Source organism: Camelus dromedarius, chromosome 16, assembly GCF_036321535.1.
Source record: "Camelus dromedarius isolate mCamDro1 chromosome 16, mCamDro1.pat, whole genome shotgun sequence".
Taxonomy (NCBI): Eukaryota; Metazoa; Chordata; class Mammalia; order Artiodactyla; family Camelidae; genus Camelus; species Camelus dromedarius.
The window spans coordinates 49,100,588-49,123,213 of record NC_087451.1 but is presented as its reverse complement, the minus strand read 5'-3'; the positions used below and the strand labels follow the sequence as shown (position 1 = coordinate 49,123,213).

General features: G+C 34.8%; 2 protein-coding genes across 5 annotated transcripts in view; one reads left to right on the top strand and one right to left on the bottom strand.

Annotated features, from left to right (window-relative positions):
* The window catches only part of NF1 (neurofibromin 1), a 224,956-nt gene that overhangs the window by 58,626 nt on the left and 143,704 nt on the right, over positions 1–22,626 (bottom strand). The gene's annotated exons all lie outside the window — the stretch shown is intronic.
* Positions 4,641–7,815, top strand: OMG (oligodendrocyte myelin glycoprotein). Its single transcript, XM_010979009.3, has 2 exons — positions 4,641–5,269; positions 6,116–7,815. The coding sequence occupies exons 1-2, from the start codon at positions 5,267–5,269 to the stop codon at positions 7,445–7,447; spliced, it is 1,335 nt and encodes a 444-aa protein (XP_010977311.2). The 5' UTR covers positions 4,641–5,266; the 3' UTR covers positions 7,448–7,815.

Below are 22,626 nucleotides of genomic sequence, written 5' to 3'. Positions count from 1 at the left end.
TATAAAGTTTTTATATTTGGTCAAGACTTAGACATGCCTTCAATCATAACTTTTCTTTTTTCACATGTAAGATTGTTACCTAGCAGGCTCTTTTCACACTTTCACTCCTCTTTTCCATCACTTTCTTTCTTGACCTCTTGAAGGAGGAATATTAGGAAATACCAATCCTCATAGATAAATAAGGAGCTGTGACCTGGTCATAGTCTTGTCTGATTTCTTCGAACACTACACAGGCAGTTTTCTGCCTTCTGTTCTTTGTGCCACAGAAGAACAGGCTACTGTCAACAGCTGGTTTTTGTTTTTAAGAAATTCTCTGCCGGGGGAAAATAATTCCTATTTACTTCATGTAATTTTTCCTCACTGAGGTCAGTGGGAGTTGAGTAGCCAAACAGTGGCAATCCTTGCCTAATCAGCAGAAAGAAATGCAAGCTAATAAAAGAAACACAGGAGAAAAGAAAATGCTGGAACAAAGAAAAACCTACAGAAAAGATTAAGGAAGCAGGATTCAGAAGACCAAGTATTTTTCAGAATATGGCAAAAGGACAAGGCACAGGGGAATAAAAAGTAGACTGGACTACATACCAGCGGTGCTTTTACCAGATAAGTATTAACCAGATTCAGAAACAACACTCAAGACCATCTAGTTCAACTTCTTTTATTTGTTAATTGCTGAGAAAACAGGCCCAGAGAGAGTAAATGACTTGCTTAGAAGTGGTTCGGAAAGCCGAGTTTGTTCCCTGACTCTTGGTTCAGCATTCTTTACTAACATAGGACCAAAGAGCACCTACTTTATGTACTGCAACAGACATGTATCACATATATATTCCATTTGGTGTTGGTGGTGGGCAACACAAAGAGCCAGATGAGGGTGACTCTAATTGTTGTTATTCTGAACAAAAAGTAAAGCAGCAAAATATATGGGCACCTATATATAAGTAAAACACTGTGATACTAACGCATGGCTAGACAAACAGATCAATGGAACAGAATGAAAAGTCCAGAAATAAACTAAAATCCCAAATCAGCAGAAAAGTACAGGGACAACTGACAGATATTTGGAAAAAGATAAAATTGGATCCATACTTTATAGTACATAAGAATAAACACCAAATAGATCAGAGACCTAAATATAAAATATGAAATTATACAAATAATAGAAGAAAGATAAGTGAATTCTTTTATAATCCAGAAGCAATTTTTTTTTTAAAAAAAAGGAAAATCCAATTAGGTAAACTTTTTAAATGTTAAAAAAAAAAAAAACACTTTTGTCTAAAGACAAAAGGCAAACTAGGGGAAAAATGTACAACTTAAATGAAGACAAAGGGCTTATATATTTAAAATTAAAAAAACCTAAACGTGGATGGGGGGATACCCACAACACAACAAATATGCAGAACATATAAAATACAGTCACAGAAGAGAAAATTCAAATAGTCCTTAAAAACATATAAAAGTATATAACTTTCCTCATAATAAGAAAGATACATTTTAAATTACACTGGAATACCAATCCCTATCAGATGGGTATAAATCCAAAAGTTTAGCAACAAAGCCTATAGTGAGGCTTCACAGAACTAGACACCCTGATATACTGCTGGTAGGACTGCAAAACAGTGCAACCTATAGAGAGAAATTTGGTAATATCCAGAAAAATTCCAAATGCACTTACCCTTTTACTCAGCAATCCTACTTACAGGGACTTTTTCCAAGATTCATTGGACAAAATATAAAATTACTTAGACACAAGAGTATTCACTGTGGCATCATCTATAACAGCAAAAGTCCGGAAACAACCTAGACGCCTATCAACAGGGCACTGATTAAATAAACCATGGTATACTTCCAAATGGAGTACTATGCATCATGAAATGAATGTGAAAGATCCCTATGTACTGACATGGAGTGACTTTCAAGACATATTATTAAGAATAAAAGAATAAGATGTGTAGCGGTCTATTTAGTATGTAACCTTTTATATAAGAAGGGATGGACAGGAACATATGATTTACACATACATATTTTTGTTTGTTTTCAAAAAGAAAGACTGTTAAGATACAACCAAAAGCTAATAAAAATAGTCACCAATAAGAAGAGGAAAGGAACAGACTGGAGGGGACAGAGAAGCAAGATTTCCCGGAAGATACCTTGTTATACAGTTTGGACTTAAGCTGTCCCTAAAAACTAGTAATTAACTAAAATAAATAAAGCTAACTTTATGTAAAGTTGGTGATATTAAAAATGGAGAAAACAATTACTTCCAGTTTCATCAGAATACAGAATTGACTATACATCCTTAGTGAAATATATTCTAAGAACAAATAGAGCTGCAAAGAAATCTTAAATTTTATTCAGTAGTCTGTAATCTGATTATCTGTAGCAATACTGGTATTATTTTGAAACTACTGTAGGATGATACAAATAAGCAATTATGTTAATGCTGTTAGAAACCATTTATAGGAAATATGGCGGATAGAGGAACAAATCAAATCTTCACAAGGAAGCAAACAGATAAATCCAGATGAGAGACATTCTAAGGAACAAATGACTGAGTTTTGGCAAAAATCCAGTGGCATGGGGGTGGAAAAAAAGGTAGTGAAGTGGGAGAAGGGAATGATTCATTTGAATTTTGACCTGATAATTTCTATATTGTCAGTTTTTCCATGCTTCTCAAATTCTTTATTCAGTACTCTCTGCTGTTTTCAGCAGTAAATTCAGTCTGAATAGCCAACTATATATTACCAAAAATAGAGAATATAATGCTTTTATTCTCAAATAAGCACAACAAATTTTATACAGTTAAGTAACAAAGATAAACTGATTGGATTTCCAAACTGTTGATTAACATGGGATAGTTGTTCTCTGGTAATTTGTTATACCTTTCACAATGTTGGAGTAATATATCCTAGGACAGTGTGTTTCACCAAAGAATATGTAAATTAATTTACTGCTTAGTCTAGAATATAATAGTTGCCTAAACAGCTGTAATTACTTACTTCACAGACTTACCTAAGATGTAATGTGTCTGAATAACATCTAAAGTAAGTTGTAACAAACACTTAAGCCTATAAAAATTCTTCTTTTGAGTTACAGTAATATACTATTATTTTACTTCACAAGAATTTCTTAAATCATAAGGACAGATGGTTACAATTCAAATATGTTAAAATGTAGTCGCCTTTTTCTCCCATCTAAGTACTAACTAGGCCCGACCCCACTTTCTGAGATTAGACGATAAATCTGGTTCATTTAGGGTGGTATGGCTGTAGACAACACCCTCAACATTTTCTTTTGGAGAATTTTATAATAATCTTTGAATAATAGGAGCAATTTGGTATGTCCCCAAACTTGAAATAGGAAACATTGCCACTACTATTATTTTGAAATTTTCTATTATATGCTGCAAAATCTGATCCTGATGCAGCCAAATTCATAATGAAATAACATGTTCCTTCTTTCAAACAAAAATACCAGTAAGTATAATGGAACTGGGTAACTCTACTTTTGGAAGTAATGAAACTTCCAAAAATTAAAAGGAGAGATCTGTTTGCTAAACTGATCCTAAGTCACATCCCCTGAAGCGTAAAACACACCGAAGCTGAAATAGAAGAAACGTAAATGTCAAAAGAATCATTCCTTATTTCCACAGCAATATTGCTGAACGTAGTATTTTGAACACATTATTTTTAAGCACTAAGACTGATGACTGGTTTCTGAAATCCACAGAAAGAGTCTTATTAAAGAGTCCAAGGCCGAACCCTCAAAGTAAAGTGGGAATAAGGTACCTAATCAATAATAAATTTCTAACACTGCAGACTTCTAAAATGTAGGTACTTTTCAAGGAACATTAATCTCATAAAAAAGATGACTCCTAGAGTATAGTTTATTTTCTAAGAAAATAAACTTCAATTTTTTAATACAACAAATTCTACTTAGGGTAAAATTAGGAGTAAAATAATGGCAAATGTAATTAAGAGGAAAAATAAGATTTAGTAACTAGGCATAAACAGATTTTCTTTACATGCAATGTGCTAATAATTGCTGGTTTTTAAATGGTAACAATCTGACAAATAAAATGCCATGACTTTGTTTTCTAAGGTAAATTGGTTATTCTAGAAATTAGATTCGAGTTTTAACAGTATTTACACAATCAGTCCACTAAAAAGTGGAGCAGAAACTATCATAAATCTGGTCATATTTTATAAAGCTCATAATGAAAGTTTTCCTTTTACATTATTTCATGTAATTTAAAAACTATTAGTTGTTTCCTCAGTAAAATAAAATGTGAAAATTTATGCTGTTTTTTTAACATTAAATCAAATAAATGGTCATATAGTACCAAAGATGTCTCTAGAGAAACAATATTTATATCCACTCACCAAAGTAATTTCATGAAGAAAAAAATCTTTAACCCAAAAGACATAAAACACATGTACATTACCACATGAACTGATAATTAAAAACATAAGATGCTCATTAAAAAAATGTAGCCTTGTTTGTATGTAGCCTGGGTCAAATAATCCTTTGTATCATAAAGATAAAGACAAAAATAATCATATTTAAGTACTTTAGTGCTTCCCCAAAAGATGAACAGTTAAGTGGTTGATAAATTTGAAAAGCTGATTTTACATAATAATCACTATGTTGGGGGGAGGTATATAAAAATCAAACAGACTGTATTATGTTATTTTTAAAAGTGACACGACAATGGTACAATTTTAGGGAAAAAAAAACATGAAAAGGCAGAGTTAAAAATAGTTAAACTAGTATCTTAGAAAACCATCCACAAGGAAGGTCAAACTCATTTTCAACATTTGTCAACATATAAAATGAATGAAGATCAGAGGCATTAAGAAGAACCAAAAATTCTTCATGAGGCAAATGTTAAAATGTGGAACTTAAGCCCAGACAAATACAGAGAAATGAGTAAGGGCCAGGTCTAATGTGCAGGAGGTTCTCCATTCTACAGCAAATCTGAGCTATATGGGTACACTCAATGCTGTAAATTAAAAAAAAAAAATGTTTTTTGGTCCATTTTGTTGCGTGTGCACCTCTTGCAATAAATTTGAGTCAGCACCAATGACAGCTCTGCAGTCCTCCTGTGTGGTGCTGATCAGGTGGTTGCAGAGCTTCGGCTCACAGCAACACAATGCAGCTGAGCAGGCAAGCACAGCCCACAGCCAGAAGCGATTCCCACTTTCCAGAACGAGGCGACCTTTAAGCTTAAGTTTCCCGGAGAAAATGAGATGCTGATGTTGAAGACGACACTATGGTAAGCTGTTATTTAAATCAGTAAAAAATCGACTTCGGAATTTTTGTCTTTTTCCTTTTTATAAGAGAAAGTCAACATTAGGAATGGATATATATTCAATAGCAAGTGCATGCACCAGAAATTTGCTGCAGTGTCAGTTGAGGGATTTCTTTTTAATATGCATTCACTTTGTAAATATACATATTGTTTTCCTTTAGAATCGGCACTGAAACATACAGAAAAGAAATCACTTTATAAAATGTGAGTTTTAAAGGTACGGTGTTGATCTGATTTTTCAAGTGCCTTGAAATGTTTTGCAAGGATATATTTATCCTAAAAAGACAAAGATGAATTTCAAAGTATTGTTTGACTATCTAAATAAAATCTCATCCTACACACACATTGACTATTTCATTACCGCAGAGATCTTAAAAAAAAAAAAACAAACAAAAAACCAAAACAGACACGACAGCCATTTTTCCCCATCTGAGTAAGAAAAAAAATTATAAAAAATAGTAATAGCTTAAGATTCTGACTCTTTATTTGCTGAGAATGTCATTTTATAATATCAAGGCTCTGGGAAGATAAATAAGAAAGACTATGGCAAAAGAAAGGAGAAAAAAAGGAGAAAATGCAGGAGAGAGTAGGGAGAGAGAGTCTCTCTCTACCACATAGCCTCAATTGAAGGATTAGGCATTTGGACTATAAATGAAGGGGAGCTTTGTTAGTTTAATCACTGGAACAATTATAAAAGGACTCAACAACAACAACGAGGTTTATTGAAAATTTTGCCTAATGCTAACTGACCCATGCAGATGCCTAATTGTATTTGCATATTAAAAGAAGGGTGTATCTGTTTGTTTCCAGGCTTTGATGGAATATCAGATATTGAAAATGTCTCCCAGCCTGTTCATCCTTCTGTTTCTCACACCTGGTATTTTATGCATTTGTCCTCTCCAATGTATATGCACCGAGAGGCACAGGCATGTGGACTGTTCAGGTAGAAACTTGACTATATTACCATCTGGACTGCAAGAGAATATTATCCACTTAAATCTGTCTTATAACCATTTTACTGATCTGCATAACCAGTTAACCCAGTATACCAATCTGAGGACCCTGGACATTTCAAACAACAGGCTAGAAAGCCTGCCTGCTCAATTACCTCGGTCCCTCTGGAACATGTCTGCTGCTAACAACAACATTAAACTGCTTGAAAAATCTGATACTGCTTATCAGTGGAACCTTAAATATCTGGATGTTTCTAAGAATATGCTGGAAAAGGTTGTCCTCATTAAAAATACACTAAGAAGTCTTGAGGTTCTCAACCTCAGTAGTAACAAACTCTGGACAGTTCCAACCAACATGCCCTCCAAACTACATATCGTGGACTTGTCTAACAATTCCTTGACACAAATCCTTCCAGGAACATTAATAAATCTGACATATCTCACACATCTTTACCTGCACAACAATAAGTTCACATTCATTCCAGATCAAGCTTTTGACCAACTCTTTCAGTTGCAAGAGATAACCCTTTACAATAACAGGTGGTCATGTGACCACAAACAAAATATTACTTACTTACTTAAATGGATGATGGAAACAAAAGCCCATGTGATAGGGACTCCCTGTTCTAGCCAAATATCATCTTTGAAGGAACATAACATATACCCTACACCTTCTGGATTTACCTCAAGCTTGTTCACTCTAAGTGGGATACAGACAGTGGACACCATTAACTCTCTGAGTATGGTAACTCAATCCAAAGTGACCAAAATACCCAAACAATATCGAACAAAGGAAACAACGCTTGGTGCCACTCTAAGCAAAGATACCACCTTTACTAGCACCGACAAGGCTTTTGTGCCCTATCCAGAAGATACATCCACAGAAATGATACATCCACATGAAGCAGCAGCTGCAACTCTAACTATTCATCTCCAAGATGGAATGGTTACAAACACAAGCCTCACTAGCTCAACAAAATCATCCCCAACACCCATGACCCTAAGTATTACTAGTGGCATGCCAAACAATTTCTCTGAAATGCCTCAACAAAGCACAACCCTTAACTTACGGAGGGAAGAGACAACCACAAATGTAAAGACTCGCTTACCTTCTTCTGTGGCAAGTTCTTGGAAAGTAAATGCTTCATTTCTCTTAATGCTCAATGCTGTGGTCATGCTGGCTGTCTGAGGGTCCGCATTTTCTGAAACTAATGAAAGAACTCCTTCCTGATGTATAGTTGGGAAAATACGCCCCTATCTAACCAGTGACTCAAGCTATATTAAATATTCAAGAAAGCCAGTCTTATATTTCTGACACTGATGTAAATGAAGTAACTTGTCTTAAATAAAAGAAGTGCACAATGTCTTGGTACTTGCTGCTATTCTACTGTCTTAATGAAGTAAAACGAATGAGTTTCTTTTTTTTTAAATGAAATGTTTTCTTTTTAAAGCTTCAACTTACTGCATAAAATATAAAGCATCTAAACTTTAATATGTATTTTATGTATGTTTACACTGTCAAACACCTTGGAAAAAATAAAAGGTCTATGCTCATAACTGTGTCATTTGGCTTTCTAGTCATACAAGAATCTACTTAGTAGAATAAAAATGACTAAACCTTTTTTGTTCCAGGGTACCTTGGTACAGTCTTTATGGCAAATGAAATGTTGGAGGTATCCACGAGTTCTGCCACAAAAGTAAAACTGTGGTTGCCACCCCATGAATGGTTATGCCACATCGTTATTTTACACACAAGCCATAATTGTTTTAAATCTAAATGATGTCCTGCCTCTGAGGAACTCTTGGCTACTTTACAGATTATATAATGGACAAAAAGCTCTTCAAAAAGCTAGAAGACACCAGCTTTGCATTTTAATAAGGAAAGTTCAATGTCTTCGTTTTTTGCATTTAAGAAAAGTATTAAAAATACAATAAAAAGTTTAGGCTTAAAGACATGTAAAGGAACAGGTTTAGTGCGTATCTAACAGACTGCTTATTAATGGAAAATTAAAACATTTACAAAATTAAAAGCCTTCTTTGTGCAGGAGAGGGAAATTTATCTTTTGCACATCAGAAGTTAGAATATGACTTACCTAAATTAAAAAAAAAGGTGAGTTTCAGGCTAAAATCATGGGGTCTAACCAACTTGGACAGTACTATGGGAGGGGGAGGACAAGGAAAGGAGAAAGGGATTCATTTGGTGCTACAACCAGGTGAGGAACCCAATAAAACAGACAACAGGACTAGAGCCAGGCATGGATGGGTCAGATCTCAACACTCCAAATCAAATTGCACTTGGACTTCAACTAGAAGAAAATTGAGAATTTTCTACAAATATAAAAGTAAGCCACCTTTTGAATTAGAGATAAACATAAGTAATAGCCAAGAGTCAGAAAAAGAAGCTCTGAAACAAGGATAGATTGAAATGCAAGACAGCATAATTGAAATGGGTGAGCCACAAATGAGGAACTTAATTTGTGAGACATAAGGGAGAATCTATTTCAAGCATTCCTAGAGTTGGGAAAAGAGTACAGAAAAATTTTGGTGCTCCTTCCTAAGAAATTTAAAAATTAAGATAGACTTCTTTCCAGGTTTGGGAACATTTCTATTCAGAGACAGAGAAAAGTAACAACCTTCTAATGTGCTTTTCTTTTCCCCCCTTTTTAAGGGGCAGGCTTACGGAAAAATTACTTTTAAGCTTCAATGAAGCAATTCCTCTCCTATACTAACTTAGTACAGTGTTTCTTCAACATTTTTCTGCCCTGGCAAATCTAATTGGCTATTCAGGGAATTTCAGCAAAAAGAAAAAGAGTTATTTGAAATAGTCCCCTAAATGATTGTAAAATGGGCAAGCTATTTCCACTCCTTTCCAATCACTGATCTAGTACCTTCACCATCAGTGACAGAGGCTAACTGCTTGGCTATTTCCTACTATTCTACATACTTGCATCTTGTTTTAAAAAATGCACACAATGAATTTCACAGAAAGTAGGTTTCTTAGAGGTAACTGTCTTTCACCCTGAGGGTACCAAAAATTCAATGTTGTCTTAGAAATCCTATGAGGAAAAGTTGACAAAAAAGTGAAATTATGGAATTATAAATTATGAAATTATAACATTAGCAGCACCTATGCATTATGCCAATTGTATGACTGATGTGTCTGCAAAATGCAGAGAAAAAAAGCAGTAAATTTACAAGTACAACACATGTCAACTACACAGATTCTAAGTCCTCAGAAAGATTATCCAGACTTACAGTAATCAGATACTTCCTTCTCAGGAAACTGTGCTCTTACCGTTACTAATGGAGAAAGAATCATTATCTGTCACTAAGACAAGAACTACTGCATTACTGGGCACCATAAACATTTCAAAATGCATTAGTCCTCAGCATCTACTTCTCAAGCTCATAAGTTATATATGCATCCATCCATACCTCAGGTGTGACTTTATTTTACAAGTAACTCTGGTTTCTCACCAGTTAAGAGAATCCAAATAAAAGCACACACATAGTTTTTCCTGGGTAGCACATCTAGTCCTAAGAACCATTAAATTCAAAGAATTACATACAAGGATGATTTAAAGTAGAAACATGAGGGGATAGATAAATATATTTATACTACACCTAAATACCTGAATTTAAGTGAGCTTTTTAAAGGGCTGGTGCATCCTCTCCCAACATGGTTATCACAAATGATGGACATTTGAGTAGTTTCTCAAATACCTGCCAAGGAAACTGAGGATAGATTTTTGGGATTTTATCCTACACTTAGACTTTCAGAGGTTTTTGTCCACCAAGAACTGTTAACTCATTAGAAAATAACTTGTTTTTCTGTTTACTAATCGGGTCTACCTATACCTGCCATACATCAGCATAAATGTTTAGTGAGATATTGAATTTTAACTCACTTGAGACAGGTAGATGGGAATGTGTGATCACTTCAAATTTTCTGAAATGTTGAAAATGACCTCCATGCCACCTCTGCCATCATGGAAATCTTGGGAAGTCTTGTTTCTGAGATTCTAATCCAGCTTCTCCCACCCCTTTCCCTCCTGGTTCAGGGGTCTTCTCTGGAATAGCCCAGCCAGAAGGTCATCCAGTTTGAAAACGTCATCAGCTTTGAGTACTGTATTATAGATTTGTCTACACAAAACCTCAAATTTCTTCATGCTAGAAACAACAAGCCTGATAAAAATTTTTAAAGAGAAACCATGAAGGAGTTTGTTAACCAAATGCTCATAAATTTGATAAGTACAGAGATTTCCCAATGCTAAGTGGGCAAAGGATACAAACAGGGTATTTGAAAGAAAAATAAAAGATAGGAAGCATGGGGATTGGTAAGTATATGAGAATATGGCAAACCACATAATAATCGAGACATAAAAATGTGATACCATGCTCATTACTAAATCAGCAAGCAATTTTTAAAAAAGCAATAAAAATCAATGCTGGGGAAGACATAATGAAACAGCCATCTTCACATATCGGTACAGCTCTTTTGAACAGCAACTGTGATGAGAAAACAGCTACTCTGAGTTGCTGCCTAAGCATTTTACAGTATGACAACCCTGCTCACACACAGTCTGGACATTTGATAAAGACTCGGATTAGAATACCTACCACAAATTCCCACTTTGCTTTTCCTGGGGCACCTTTTCCTGAGGCAACACAGAATTTAGCTTGTGAAAAGTAAGTGACTGCCATCCCAATCACCTTATAAGAGGCACTTGCTACCCTGTGCTCTATCTCCTGCTTGCTCTTGACCTGGGGCAGAGGACTGCTGTTCCCCCAATTCACTGTGTACCCTCACCATGCCCTACCCTTCAAGTTCTGGGATCTCTATGTAATAAACCTTGTGACTTTACATCCTTTGTGTGAGTGTACTGAAACTGAGCCGTTAATCAAAAGGACCCCAAGAGTTTTCACTTCCTGAGGAAGCTGGGTGAGTTACTGGCTAACCCTGTGTGGGTGGCTTGTGCCTCATCATTCAACAAGCCATAATCTGCATATTTTAACTTAATATATCAATTATGAAGGGGAGCAACACAGCAATGATCAAAAAATGAAAATATTTTAATCTTTAACCTAGTGGATTCCAGGTAAATACTAGCATTCTTTCTAAAAGCAAGAAAAATAAAATGCTAAATATCTACCACTGGGAAACTGGTTAAGTAAATGATGACCCACTGGCCAGAAATTACACATCCAATACAAATGTTTATGTAGAGTATTTTTTAAGTTTGAAATGTGGAGAATGCAAATACTAGAATGATAAGCAAAAATAACAGGATATATAAACATGCATGTTAAAAAACTATGTATAAAAAACAACAGAAAAAGATAAATATACCAAAATGTTAACATGTATACCAAGTATGTTTTAGTACACTCTTTGCTTTTGTCTTTGAAAATGCAAGAGATCTAAGAAAACTGTTCGAACAGCTGTCCAAGGGCTCTAGCTTGAGTAAGAAAATGAGAAGATGCAAAATGCACTATGAAAAGGTAAGGGTAGTCAAGAAACTAGAGGGTATCATGAAGTAAAGATCAGAGACAGAGAAGCACTACCAAGACTTCTTGGAAGCACTTACATATTACATTAGCTTATATTAGCTCTACATGGTTAATTGCTGTCAGAATTGTTCCCAACAAATCTAACCAGACAAACTCTTTTCTCTCCTAAAAGCAAAGCAAATGAACCAAACCAAACCAAACTTCAGTAATTTCCCACATCTGAGAATAAAATCTAAATTCTAAATATGGCTTACTATATGATCATGCCCTTGCTTCCCTTTCCAGTATCATCTTAAAAGTTTCTAGCTCCCTCACACTGTACAGTTCAAACAAAACTTCTTTCTGTCTCTGTGATTCACCATGCTCTCTCTTGCCACCAGGCTCTCAGAGATTCTGCATGTCCTCATCAGTACACTCTTTCCCTCTTCTTCCCCGGCAAACCCTTATTCATCCTTTTTATTTCAGTTTAGACATTACTTCTTGCTAGGAGGGGTTTTTCTTTTGGCCATCTTGATCTGAATTTATTAAATAAAAGAATGAATTAGTACAGATCAAAGATGGACTGGTAGACTAACCATAATCTACGTAAGATAGACCAAGTCAAACCTCCAAGTCTTATTCTAGAGCCTAAGTTTCTTCCAACAGGTTAAAGTAATAGCTTCATAGTCTACAAAAAGAAAGATTGAAGAAAAGTTATGAATGAAGGAGGATTTGGTTGGGCTGTTACTTGTCATGTAAGAAATTAGTTCTGGGCAGTGGGGAGCTACCTTTGGAACAATTTCAGAGAGAGGTTAATTCTGATATCTGTGAACAATTCAGTACAAGTAGATTGCTCAAGAGAAATCAAGGAAACAGAGAAAAAGCCACCTCAGCGTATTAACGTGTTAAACAAATTAGTTTGCTTCACACTTTAAAAACTGTGATACAAGTGAGGTTTTTAAGAAGCTTGTTTTTAAAGAAGCATCATTTTAGTTCAACAACCCCAACTCTGTTAAACACGTTCAGGAATGCTGAGATATACACTCAATACACCCATTTATCTTTTCTATAAACCATGGCCTGATATTCTGGATTTGTTAGAAGTTACTGATGATATCGAAGTTCAGAAATTAAACACACACACACAAAACATACAATAAAAACAGCAAAACTGGATAGTTCTTTTCTGATCAAAAGAATTATAAGAGTATTTAAAGTACATTGTGGTTTAACAGAAAGAGCATAAGGTAAGACTTTGTCACCAACAGCCTGTATTGTTATCTTGGGCAAGTGATAGTGTGTTCTCTGGTAAAAATCCAGTTCAGAACATGGTTCCATACAGGTATTTTTAAGAAGAGGTTAAATCACATATATCAAAGCACTTGGTAGATGCTACACAGATATTTTAAACATTACTGCTGTGCCTTGTATAAGAGATTCTTGGTAATCAAAACAATCAGAAACAGAAATGACTGGAACCCATAGTCCATGTATCTGTCTTCTTTAGTTACACTTCAAATAACTAATTTTCAAGATTATTTATTTATTTCATGGTAAATATGATTTATAAATAAAAAATCAGACATCCGAATATTTCAAATGAGTATCTCAAGGCCAAGTATCAAATACATGTGATGAAATACCCAATACCAGGAAATGTAGTGTTGTACTTTGTGCTATTTTGTTGCCCATAGTCACAGTTCAAACAAACAAAGTGAACTCTTCTGGAAGGCTGAGGGAGTTCAAATGTCAGTCAAATGCTTGCCTCAAGAGAAAATAAACTCATATTTAATGGCTTTCATCGAGAAAGAACAAAACAAAACACCACTAAGGGAAAACAAGGATGCCATACACCACAATAACCACTGGGAAGGCCCTTGCTTGCCATCCAAAGCCTCAGTGACCACTAGGGCATCTGAGACATTGTGTAGTGTAAGAGTCACTGGCACACAGCCACATCCATTTACCAGTTCTATTACTGAGACATCAGATACTCAGCTGTATTTCCTCATACTGATGACAAATAATTAAAGAAAGTCAATAAATATTTTAAAGTAATTCCATCTATTTATAGGCTCTAGTATTTCTTCATGGTATAGCTTTTCTACAGTGATTATATGGAATCTTTCTTGCTTAACAAAGTATGAAGTGTTATGTGTCTCCTGCCCTGACACTACATTTAAAAATAAAAGCTGCGGGATATTAAATATGAACTTAGAGACACACAGTAAAGGCTAAAGTGTCTTTAAAACATAGTAAAATTAAAGGATGAAGGAAAAACCTAAAAGTGGTATAACATCTTCACTTATTAACTATGAGTTGACTATAAACTGATTTTAACTTTAAACATAAATGTTACGTATCTAAATTTCTTTACATTTTTCATCAAAGCAGTCTTGTTTGAGTCATTAAACTCTTATTCCAATGAGGCTGTCATTAGTGAAAACACCTTTGGGGCCCCTCCTTTCAAATATTACTAAGAGCCAGCTTGTAAGTCATACAAGAAAAAAACTCATTTTAAACAAAAAATAATATTACTAGATGACATTTTGTCTTATTAAGAAGTTTCAAGATTTTCCTACCACATTTAAAAAGAACATGCTTCAGACTTCGACAGCACTTCCAAAAATGTATTTCCCTAAAAATGTGTGCTCAAAGGCACAGGTTTTGAAGTAAGTATAGCACCTCCAACAGTGACTCTTCTGACAGGAGTAAGATTCACTTGGATGTATTTATTCTTAGATGCTTGTTCTAGAATTCTTCCATGTTGTTTTATAAAATCAAACCTCATAAATTTATCTCAGGATTACTTCCTTTCAAGGATTGCATACACTACAAGATGTGAACAACAGCTGATTAAAAAAACAACTGTTTTCATAGCAATAGATGGAATGCAGCCACTGTTTTTTTTTTAAAGTATATGTTAAGTCATAACCACCAGATTATTCACTATGTATCAATCACTAAGTCATCTTTGATGAGTAAACCAAAGCCTTGTTTCACTAACACCCAAGGCCATTATCCTTCTATAAACCAAGAATCACAGAAAACAAAACCACTCAATCAATCTTTTGGCTCAATTCAGGACTCCAACTCCAATCACTTTATTAAATCAATTCTTCTTTCTTAAACTACAGTCATGTGTGTCCATAATTAAAACTGGTGATTAGTCTTAACACTATCACTTAATGATTATATATATATTATACCTAAAAGCTAAGTTCATCTATTAAGTGTTCTATGAAAATGCTACATACTCTGCTAGGTTTTCTGTGTATCCAGAAGAAGACATCTAAGACTAAAAGTCCAATAGATGAACAGGAAAATTATATTCTAAGTACCCCTATGTTTATTGCAGTATTATTTAAAATAGTCAAGATCTGGAAGCAACCTAAGTGTCCATCAATGGACAAATGGATAAAGAAAATGTGAAAAGAAGAATACACATACACACACACACACACACACACACACACACACAAAATGGCTGAGAGGGACTAAAGGGGTTAGGGCAAGGGAGAATGTGGAGTGTCTGCTAATGAATACAGAGTTTATTTCGGGGGTGATTAAATGTTTAAAATTAGATAGTGGTGATGATTGCCCAACTGTGTGAATATACTAAAAACCTCTAAACTGAACAGTTTTACTAGGATAAATTTCATGTGATTATATCTCCATAAAGCTGTTATTATTTTTTAAAAACTTGCCTAGAGGAGTGAGAGTCAGGCTACTGAGATGGGTCTTGAATCAAAAGTAGGAGTTTGTCCTATGTTATAGGCATCCGAAGCCAATGGTAAGCCTATGCAAAATCACACAGGCATGCCAGGATGCCAGGGCATGGCAGAGTAGGGCAATGGTGAGATGGTCAGTGTTGCTGAAGCAGAAGTGAGACATACAAAGTCTAGAGCTTCTTTCTACAGATGTTACTACACACTGTAATGACTGGTCTTTTATTATTAAACTTAAATGACCAATTGAGAAAAATGGCTTTAAGACTTTTTCGACCAATACAGTAGAGGTTATGTGTAGAATGCGCGTTTGGCATCCTGAGTTTTCTAGGCAGACTCTGTGGCTTTCCCAGCTCCTAAAGTCTTCAAGACAAGTACCCTTAAAGATATTCGCAGCTATGTGTCATGAACACACTTTCCTGATAGCAACCCAGAAAGCACACAAGGCTTACCTGGAACCATATCAATGATGATAGCATCATGAGGGTTCCAGAATAAGGCCAGCATCTCTAGTCTCTTACCAAAATGACTTTCAACCTTCTGCTTTAGTTTAGCAATCTTGCAACTACTGTGAACAGTATAAAAGATTATGAAGAGACTTGTACAAGATGCTAAGGAAACAAGCTTTATCTTATAACCAGGGGTTTTCTGAAGAATGGTACTTATATGATGGGGTGGTATATGAAATAGTCATTTAATAATTCTATATTTCTTTTTTACTATTATCTTTTATTTACTGGTTTTCTAGTTATGGCAATCAATACTGATTTTCTGTTTATGGTATAATATAAAATTCCCTTTAAGAAAAAAGTCAATAAAAATACTGAAGAAATAATAATATAGATCTTATGAAGAAATGACCAAAACCCCAAAGGTGGTATACGGATGCCTGAAGTATAAAAACGTAGTGAACAGGAGCACATAAAGGGTTTTATCTTAAAGTCACATGGTCATATTCTAGAGAGATCATTCTGGCAGTAATGCGGAAGATAAAGGGGATGGGTAAATTACTGGTGGAAAAAAAAAATCCAATCAGAAAATTATTGCAACAGCCTAGACCAGAGGTCAGCAAATTATGATCCACTGGCAATATCATGCCCACATGCTACTTGTGGTCTGTTTTTGTATGACCTGCAAGCTAAGAATGGTTCTTATATCTTTAAAGAGTGGTAAAAACCAAAAAACAAGACAAAAACAAGAAAAAAAGAAAAACAATGTGGCTTGTAAAGCCTAAAATATTTACCACCTGTCCTTTGACAAGCAAATTTGCTGATCCCAGTTTAGATAACTGATGAAGCTACAAACTGAGCCTGTAATATAAGGATAAAGCACAAAAATTTTTGTGAAGCAGAATCAACAAGACTTAATGACTAATCAGATGTATGTGGTTAAGAGCAGGTAGAAATGAAGATTGATGTTTAGCCTTTTTTTTTTTTTTTTTTTTTGGTGGGTCAGGAAAGTAATTACGTCTATTTATTTAATGGAGGTACTGGGGATTGAACCCAGGACCTCATGCATGCTAAGCATGCGCTCTACCACTTGAGCTATACCCTCCCCCAGCCTCCTATTTAAAACTCAAGATGGATGGAGAGACCATTATCCAAGAGAAGAAAACAGAAAGAAAGAAAGGTTTTTTTGTTTTTTTAATTAAATCACATATTTCCTTGATAATGAAAAATAAGAATAAATGACAACCCAAAATTAGACAACAGGTTTACAGTATTATACCACTAGGAAGATAAACTTGTTCAAAGATGGACATTTCTTCTCAGAACATGTATTCTGCAACTAAGGGGAAAGGTGTTCTCTTTCCTGTATTAGATCCCTACATTGAAGTGGCTGAAATTTTACTGTAGAAGTTCTAATGGGCAATTTTAAAAGGTACTCACACTTAAGTAACAACAACGTAACAGAAACAACAGCCTGTTTTTACACACTTGCATAGCCACTTTCTCAGGAAGCTTCCAAACAGATTTCTGAAAAGTAACTGCACTGAAAAGCCACTTGCTACTACTTGCTATTGAAAAAAGAGAAATGACAAGCCCAAAATGGAGTCACTTATGTTAATACCAAGACTTAATACCTGACCTAACTGCAGTTACAGTCTTCTCCAAGAATGTAATCCTAACCAGTCAGTGTGGAATTTTCTGGTCAGCACCAATGAGGTAATCATTTCCATCCCCAAAAGGCAAATGAGGTAATCTGCCACACAGACAGACCCCTTCCATTCCCAATGGTAGGTTTCTTAAGCCAGACGTAATCTTCCTTGTTTATGACTTCCTTGTCTTGCCTTTAAAAACCTTTCCATTTTCATAATCCTTTGGAGCTCCTCTCTACTTGTTACATGGAATGCTGTCTGATTCACGAATTGTTCAATAAAGCCAATTAGATCTTTTTAAAAATTTTACTCTGTCAAATTTTTGTTATTTAATTGATTGCTATGGCACTCAAATCTGGGTGACAGTTGTGTTTCCCCAGGGGCACCCGATCCACAGCAGGTGATCCTGCGTTAACAAAGGAAAGCAATAATGAATACACATACAATCCACATCATACAAATAAAGAAGCCCTCTCAAAACAACAGACAGAACGTAGATATGGGATTTAAATTCAGGCCTGTGAGTTGCACATTTATGCTTATGATGCAGGGAAAACTGCAAATGACCACATGTCTCTTACTATTCTAGACATTACTAACAGTATCAGCCCTCAGACATGAAGAAACAAAGAGGAGATATCTCAATAAGTTCTGTTTGTTTTACCCTATTCTGTACAAGTACTCACTGTGCTAGCAGGTAGAAGAAATACAAAGAATAAGAGGTAGTACCTGACCACAAGAAAGCCGGAACATGGTGGAAGAAAGATTTAGGACACATCTACAGTAAAAAATAGTTTCTGATAAGCACTGTAGAAGTATGAAGTTCTAAAATGACTGATTCTGAAGTATAGAATTAAGGAAGGCTCACATAAAACATGCTGCCATCAGAGTTAGACCTTGTAGGAAGAATGGAAAATTCTGAATGAGGAAGAAATACTTTGGGCAGATGTGGGAGGCTGAACAAAGATAAAGAAGTGGGAAGTATTTAAAGGCCTGAATAATGGTAAGTGATTTTTTTGTTGTTGTTGTAAGGGGTAGCATTTGAGTGCTGGAGAGTTCAGAATTTTTAATTTTACTTAATTATCGTTGAGAAGCCTGGGCAGCTTAAGATCAGTAAGAAGATAATAAGAAATCCAAGGCTGAAGAACCATTTGGCTAGGCAATGATGCAGTTAACAGAGAAAGAGATTATGAGAAAAATATATCTGGGCATAAGAATAGGAAGGGGAAAATGGTGAATTTAAAATTTTAACTATGTTGAGACTGAGATGTCTGAACCACCAATAAAAAGTTATCTGTGCATTACCTTAGTATGCTGATTTTTAATATCTATCTGGTTGCTAAGAGGCTTTTTACTTCTTAGGTCTGACCACACTAATCTCCAGATAAGTGAGGTTCTATATTATGTGTACCATATAAATGAGATTTAGCAAGAACTGGTTCTAGTCATTCAAGAAGGAGGAAAAAAAAAACCTTCATAGCAAAGTAAAACAAATCAGAAACGTGTACTGACTTGTACTTCTGCCATTTATATAGCAGTTTCCTTGTATGTCAACACCATTGCTCACAGCCCTGCAATTTTAAAAGAGCGCTCACTAATGTGATGAAAACATTAGCACAATACAACCCGACTTCCCTGTATGTCATCTGTCAAGGAAAAGGAGTGACCAAAAGATGAAATTACTTTAAAGAATTTACTTAATGCTCTTCAATGTGGATGGTTTAATGTACTAAAAAAAATCTTTGCAAACTCAATATGAAAAGTATCACTTTCATATACAATCTTTTCTTTTTTTGTATATGTATTTTTAATTGAAGTATAGTCAGTTTACAATGTATCAATTTCTGCTGTATAGCATGTTTCCATTACATATGAACATATATATTTATTTTCATATTCTTTTTCACCATAAGTTACTACAAGATATTGACTATAGTTCCCTGTGCTACACAGTATAAATTGTTGTTATGCAATTCTTTTCTTACTTAGGTTTTTTTTTTTGTAAACTGAAGTCTAGTTGATTTACAAAGTGTTAATTTCTGGTGGACAGCATGGCTTATTTAGTTTTATATTAATAAAGTTTAATTTCTTTTCTAACAGAATAAATAATTATTTCCTAGAAATTAAATTCCTGGAATGCTAAACTCCTGAATTATTTTTAAAACTTCAAAATAATAATAGCCTCAAACTACCCTATAAAGATAAATATAAGATGCTTTCAGAAAAAAAAAAAGACCTCTATCTCTAATATACTTATTTGACTTTAAGTCAAGACAATCACAGCAAGCCAACAGTATATTCCTCTAGTTGGAATCAATCCAGGGAAGACATTCACTAATGTACACATAGATAAGGGGGATAACAAAGTGGTAGTCCACAGGGTTTTTTAAATAAGTGACTAGATTTTAGAAAGACTTGATTTGAATTACTTGATCTCTGCCATAATCCAACTGTTTGCATCAGTTAGGAAAGCACCCAACAGGTTATTTTCAAAGAGCAAACAGCAGGTCAAGTTTATAACACGTGACTTACTAATTATATTTAAATAGCACAGAGTGAGTAAGAAATTAGATTCCCCATAGGACACCGGAGAAAGCCTGAAGTCTTAACAGTCATAGAAAAAACATCAAAAGGTAATATTCATTTGACGTTTTCTCAATTACATATTAGAACCAAATGTCAATTTCAGCATATGTTAGATTTCTAAAATTAAAGTTTTGAGCTCTAAGTTAAAAAAGAAAGTTAACTATGTTCAATATGGGCTAGCTACTTTATCTCAAATGTGGCAAGCTAATTTTAGATTTGAATATAGGATTTAAAAAAATTAGCTTTCTTTTAAAATGGCTTACTACTAAACTTTTGGTATATGTCTATACTATGCCTTCTTAGTCTCAATCTACTAAATGACACTAGACTAAGATTCACTCCAGTTCTAGGTGTGGTCATTTTTAGATATGTATCCTCAGGCAAGTTAAGCCCTTTGAGCCCATTTGTAAAATGGAGTTGATATTAATCACTTCTGTATTTCCTTCTATCTTGCAAACTATGAAATTTATTAAACCAAGGATGGCATTTCCCAAGTGCTGAGATAGGTCTCCTTCATCCTTCTACCCCTACTTTAAAAAATGCTAGTTCTTAGATCTGTTTGTGATTCAAGTGTTAGATTAATTTTCTGTAATTATTTTGAAACAGGAAAATGATGTTGAAGCTATTACTCAGTCTGTTCCTACTGATTGTTAACACTTTGGGACAAATTTCAAAACCAACGACCTCATATTCTATGACAACCTCTAAGCAGATCAGTCCAAATTCAAAGACAATTCCAAATTCCAAGACAACCCTGAATTCCAAGAGAACCCTGGACTCCAACACAACCCTGAATTCCAAGAGAACCCTGGACTCCAAGACAACCCTGAATTCCAAGACAACTTCAAAGATCCAAACAACCCCAGATCCTAAGACGACTTCAAATCCCAAGCCAATTATGAAGACAAAAATGACCCCAAAGACAGCCACAACCATGAATACGGTGACTACAAAAAGTCGTGGCACCACACGGAATCCAACAGACAGCATTCACTTTCTTTTCTATGTAATATTTTTGCTGTTTTGTGTGCACGCAGGCTGAAGCAGACTTGGACTGTCTGCACTGCTATCTCAGTTCATTGTTATCTGACAAATGACAACAAGCACACTATGAAAACCAAATTTATTTCAACTTACTTCTGAGGAAATTATCATTATCCTCGCTTAATTTGGTTGTTTGAAATTTTAATTGTGTAAGCTGAATTATTACCTTAATATGATGGTTTCCTTCCTCATAAATGCTAAAAAAAAAAGGGCAAAATACCACATATGAGCCTTTTAAATGTTTGCAAAATTGAATTGAAACTCGGATTTTTCATTAAAAATATAAGAGAAGAAATTATGTTGGCAACATTTAACCAAAGTATGCCTCTGTGTATGTGTGTGTGTGTGTGTGTGTGTGTGTGAGAGAGAGAGAGAGAGAAGGATTGGGGATGGGGGATGAGGAGTGACGTATATTGTTCTTGTGGTATTTTATTTTTTATTAAATAGACAAAGGTATCACCATATTCCATGAATGTGTAATAGTAATATGTTGTTACAGTGAAAAAAAGGCTCCAATTCTGCTAACCTTTGGAATGCAGAATACAGCTGCTCCAATGACAAAGTTATCTTACTCTGGGTAAATCTTTGTCTTTCATTTCAAAAGGGCATTTGCAAATCTGATGCCGAGAATTCAGAACTCTTCCCTACAGAAGCATGTCCCATAACTATTGGTAAGAGTTTCATGCTGGTCTGCAAAGACTGATTTAACCTAAAAACCTAGTATATAATTTTAACAGTGATATTAACTATATTATTAACAGTGCAGTTGTTAAGGTTTGAAACTCAACTCTGATTCTTACTAGTTGTGCTACCATGAGTAATAAATACATGACTCAGTGAGACTCCCAAACAAACCGGTAATAAACTGACTACAAATGAATCACTTGGGGTCTCTTTCAGATATTTAGATTAGGCTCTGCCTTGAGATTTTGATTTGGCAGCCCAGGTAGGGCCTGGGGATGTATGTTTGTTTGTTTTAATTTTCCTGGTCATTCTGTTAGCTAGATTTGCAAATGACTAACAATTTCTCTAAATTTCAGTTTACACACAAGTCAATCACTGGTAGTCATAACACTTCAGCAGATTATTTTACGGGTTAAAAGAAAAAGCATATAATATGTACAGTTTGCCTCATGCAAAGAAAGCACTCAGTAAATGTTCACTATTAACATTATTACTACTGACACCCAAAAAGCAGGTATTACAACATTGCCACGTATCACAACATTCCTAAGAGAAAAACTCTTCATTGTACTTTAAGTTTTATATTTTTAATTATTCTTACAAAAATAACGTGCTCCTGGCAACAAGTCAAACAGTACAAAGATATACATATTACAGAAATACTATAATTGGTCCTCACCTACTCCAATCATACTCCCCTGAGATAAGCAATGTGAACTAGTTTACTGTGCATACTTT